A 4,752-nucleotide genomic window follows, 5' to 3' on the forward strand; every position below is an offset into this window, starting at 1 on the left:
GACCCAAAAAAAAAAAAAATAAAAAGAAATTAAGATGAGTAACAAATTTAAAGTTTAAGAATCTACTTCTAAGCCTGGTGCCAGTGGCTCACACCTGTAATCCTAGTTACTCAGGAGACTGAGATCTGAGGATTTTGGTTCAAAGCCAGCCCAGGCAGGAAAAGTCCATGACACTCTGATCTCCAATTCACCACCAGGACACTGCTGTGGCTCAAGTGGTAGAGCGCTAGCCTTGAGCTGAAGAGCTAAGAGAAAGTGCCCAGGCCCAGACTTCAAGTCCCACAACCGACCCCCCCCAAAAAAAATCCACTTCTGGACTCCCTTGTTTGGTGGTTGGGGGGGTGGTCATACTGGGGTGTGAACTCAGGTCTCTGTCTCTTAACTTTTCCACTCCAAGTTGGCACTTTACCACTTTTGAGCCTGAGCTCCACTTTTAGCATGTGTGATGTTTGTGTTTGTGTGTGTGTGTGTTTAACTGGAACTAAGAGTCTCACAGACTTCCCTATCTAGGCTGGCTTGGAACGTGGAACATGAGGAACTCTCAGCCGTTGGAGTACGAAGGTAAAGGGCCTACCATCAGGGCCCATCGTGGCTGACTGTAAAGTACCTTAGAGCCCGAGCCCAAGGCCACAGCTGGCGCTGCCGCCTCTGAGGACACCTTGAAGTTCCCCATTTATGATAAGCCCGCTCTCCCACCCCGCCTCCATCTCACCCCGCTCCCATCAGCCCCGCCGGACTTCACTTTTTCTGCCAGTTGTAAGGGAGGTGTGCCGTTTTCTTCCCCTTCGGCCGTCCCAGGCTTTTATCCCGAATAAAACCTGTTGGTCTGTGGAGTTCGCCTCGCGGCTCTGCTCTTTATTCACACTCTCGCTACTGGGAATATTTACTTACAGGGGCGATTAGGGCGGCCCAGCCCTGGAGTGCAGTTGCCAGCACCAGTAGGGCTGGGGGTGGGGGGACACGCGACGATCTAGCGGAACCACCCACTGCGTCCAAACCTCTCAGCCAACCACGCTCCGTGAGGTCTCAAACACAGCTAGGCCTGGAAGCCCCGACGCCGCCTGCCCCTGGAGGAGGAGCGGGATCCGAGGGCGGCCCCTACCCTAAGCCTTGCACACCTAGAGAACGGTGCCCCCCGCGGCCAGGCTAGGAGACACCCGAGACTGAGTGGACAGGCGCAGTGAGACCCCCCACTCGGGTCCCACGAGCAAGGCGCACGGGCAACAGCCTACCTTAGCGGCAGGCAAGGGATCCACTTACTAGGCGCGCACCAAGTCTGCACGGAGGCCGGCACTCTTACCACCCAATCAACGTCCACTGCGTCATCACGCGCAACGTGCGTTCGTCGGACACGCCCCCCCACTAGCCTCCACCAACGTCGCTACCTGAAGCCAACGCCATTCGCGAAAGCCCCGCCCCCCTCCACGAAGCCCCGCCCCCGCCTCCCGGCAGGACGGCACGCACATGCGCAAAAGTGCGTCTCCGCCCCCACCTCCTCTTCCGTGTGGACCCTCCCGGTCCCCTTTCTGTCACCTCACAGTAGTCGTTGCCGGTGGCCGGTGCCGGGTCCCCTGCAGCGTTGGGCGGCCTCTCCCCCGCCCCTCAGGCCGGGCCGGGCTCGGTTCCCCCCTCCCCTGCTCCCTTTTCTCCCCACCCCGGGGAGGGGGGGTGCTAGGAGGTCCTAGCCGCTGCCGGGTGCCCCAGGGCCTTGGTGGCTGCCGCCACGGGTCCCAATGGAGCCGCCCAATCTCTACCCGGTGAAACTCTACGTGTACGACCTGTCCAAGGGCCTGGCCCGGAGGCTTAGCCCCATCATGCTTGGTGAGGAGGCCGGGGTCGGGTGGGAAGGAGGGCGCCGGCGGGCCCGGGGAGGGGCCCGGCCTGGGGGCCCCGACTCCCGGAGGATGGGAAGGCCAGCGGATGGAGGGGAGAGGGGTGCTGGGAGTCCGGGGAGCCGGGGCCCGAGGGGTCACGCCCTCCCCCTGCGCGGTGCGCCGCTAGAGGACGAGGCCTCCCGATCGCCCTCGGCCAGGACCGGGGCTGGCCGGCGGTCCGGGGGAGCTCTCCGCACCCCTTTCTTGACTCGGTGGAGAGGGAGAGCCGGGGAGTGTCTCTCCCGCGCCGTGCCTCTCGTGGTGGAAGGGATACTACGGAGGACATTCTCCGACGGCCCCCAGAGAGCCCTCCCTCCGCACGGAGGAAACTCCCTTTGTAGTATCCAGTGAGAAGAAAGAGCTAGAAGCTGCCCCGGAGGCCGCCCAGCCGTCACGGCCTTCCCCCCCCACCCCCAGGTAGAGGGCAGGTCAGGTGAGCCGGGAACTTCAGAATTCAGAGTTCGGCCTGACAATGCCTTTCTCTTCACTCGACATTGCTAAGTTGTAGTTACTTTTGCCAAGATGGTAAGAAAGCAGGTCTGGAGGACTGGATGCTAATGTATCCGTGCAGATGAATAAGAGAGGTGTTGATTTTCGTTGTGCCCCATTCAACGACTCTCCCTGTGGGGGAGGAAATCAGTGTAGCTCAAACCTGGTTTCAACTCAAGGATCAGAATGTCTAGCGTCACATAGGACTGATCAGGCTCGTGATTTCAGGTAATCCTAGGCAGGCCGGAAGGGGCTTCAGGAATCAAAGCGCGAAGAGCATTGGCAACATTTATTTGAATGGCCTTTCCTGGATTCTATGGGGACAATAGGTGATTTAGTTCCGTCTCTGGGAAATGAAAGGGCAGAACTCAAGGAAGCAAACTTGCTCCTTTTGAAGGTAACTTTTCAATGTCCTTGAGTTTCTGAATCCAACCCAGTTGAACTTAATCCTTCAACCCTGCACCCAGTGAATAGTTTCTCTATGTACCTTCATATCAGCACTATCTAAGGTGCTCATTAATAATATAGGTGCTGGGCAAATGATGTCAATTGGTGAGAGCGCTTATCTAGCATTCTATAGGCACGTGGGTTTGATTTCCCAGCACTACAACAACAGAAAACCCAGATACCTTAATTTCCAACAGATATTTTAAATAGAATTAGGAAGAAAGCTCTTTGGGTTGGAGGTGTGGCTCAGGTGGTACAGCACCAGCCAACAAGTGAAAGCTAGTGTCAAATAGTCCTGGTCTCCAACACAAGAACAAAGAAAAGCTCTGTAAATACACAAGTGTTGCTGGGCACTGGTGGCTCTTGCTATAATCCTAGCTACTCAGGGGACTGAAATCTGAGGATTGCGGTTTAAAGCCAGCCCGTGCAGAAAAATGTCCATGAGCCATCTCCTATTAACCACTGAAAAACTGGAAGTGGAACTGTGGCTCAAAGTGGTAGAGTGCTAGCCTTGAGCAAAAGAGCTCAGGGACAGCACCCAGGCCCTGAGTTCAAGCCCCACAACCAATATCTTTCTATACGTGTATGTTTTACTTAAAGGAATATTCAAGCATAAATGTATGTACCAATAGACTGACTTGCTTAGGCAAATAATTGCCTGCAAGGATGCATAAGAAATTGGCAGCTGTTATTGATAGGGTAGCTGGATGTGTTGAGAACCATACAGGAGTGGAAAGGAAACTTTGCTGTGAATTTTTTTCTTACTGTTCCAATAGCAGAATACAACATACACATTATCAATTCAAAATAAAGAACGTTTTAAACATAGGGATTCTAGGGACATACTTCATAAGTGCTCAATCAGAATTTTGTAAATCTGTTTTTAATCAGATCATTCTTATGTAGCCAGTCTGTTATTGGAGAGGAGATTGCTATATGAGTAAGGTGAGAGGTATAGCTCAACTGTAGAGAGCACTTGCTTAGTATGCACAAAACCCTGAGTCCAATTTCCAGCACCAGGGGGGGAAAAAGACATCAGTAAGACAAACTTGAGAGCAAAACTTACAGTCATTGTTTGGGTAGTAGTTATCAATAGATTACATCAGTCAAGCTCTAACGAAATGGCTTGGAATGGAGCCAGTTGTTTAGTTTGATCATAGTGAGATTTTACTTAGATATTTCCTAAGCTCATAAATAAAAGTCACCCCTTTGCATTGGCCTTCCTCCCACCCCCGGTCATGGGGCCTGAACCCTGGATGCTGTCCCTCAGCTCTTCAGCTCAAGGCTAGTGCTCTACCACTTGAGCCACACAGCACCACTTCCAGCTTTTTCTGCTTAGTGGTACTGAGGAATTGAGCCTAGGGCCTCATGCATATAAGGCAAGCACTCTATCACTGAGCCACCTTCCCAGCCCCTGCGCTGGCTAATTTTTATTCTGTTACTTGGCAATGACGTTAGCTGAAACAGGTCTCAGGTATAATTGCTTCATTCATTCAACAGATATTTGAGCATCTATTAGGTACTAATGAATGATTTAACTAAAGATGATAGAATGAAGAAAAATATTATTTGCCATCATGGAGCTCAGTGTAGTGTGGGAGATGTTGCAAGAAAAATATATATGCAAATAAAACAAGAATATATTGTACAAGAAGCAAACTGGGTACTAAGAAAATAACAAGAATGGGCTGGAGGCATATCTGAATGATAGATCAAGTGGTAGAATGTTTGCCTAACAAACACAAGGCCGGGAGCTTGGTCGCCAACATTAGGGCAGGTGCGGGGGTGGGGGGTAGGGGGGAGGAGAAATGCTTTAAGAATATCTGGAGCCAGGTGCTGTTGGCTCATACCTATAATCCTAGTGACTGGAGGCTGAGATCAGAGGATCAAAGTCAGCCTGGGCAGAACTGTCCATGACATTCTTTTTTTTTTTTTTTTTTTG

The 4,752-nt window shown here is 52.1% G+C and overlaps 2 protein-coding genes across 3 annotated transcripts in view; one reads left to right on the top strand and one right to left on the bottom strand.

Moving 5' to 3' along the window:
* Xrcc6 (X-ray repair complementing defective repair in Chinese hamster cells 6) overlaps nucleotides 1-1,298 on the bottom strand; it is a 29,379-nt gene extending 28,081 nt beyond the window's left edge. Inside the window, exon 1 of the mRNA XM_013024777.1 lies at nucleotides 1,233-1,298. The gene's annotated coding sequence lies outside the window, so the exon portion shown is untranslated. The remainder of the gene's footprint in view (nucleotides 1-1,232) is intronic.
* A 214-nt stretch (nucleotides 1,299-1,512) lies between these two features.
* The window catches only part of Desi1 (desumoylating isopeptidase 1), a 25,048-nt gene continuing 21,808 nt past the window's right edge, over nucleotides 1,513-4,752 (top strand). For both annotated transcript variants that reach the window (XM_013024946.1, XM_013024947.1), the window contains exon 1: nucleotides 1,513-1,821. In XM_013024946.1, the coding sequence (XP_012880400.1) occupies nucleotides 1,734-1,821 (88 nt within the window). In that variant the 5' untranslated portion in view covers nucleotides 1,513-1,733. The remainder of the gene's footprint in view (nucleotides 1,822-4,752) is intronic.

This window comes from Dipodomys ordii, unplaced genomic scaffold (genome assembly GCF_000151885.1).
Source record: "Dipodomys ordii isolate 6190 unplaced genomic scaffold, Dord_2.0 Scaffold79, whole genome shotgun sequence".
NCBI classification, from domain to species: Eukaryota; Metazoa; Chordata; class Mammalia; order Rodentia; family Heteromyidae; genus Dipodomys; species Dipodomys ordii.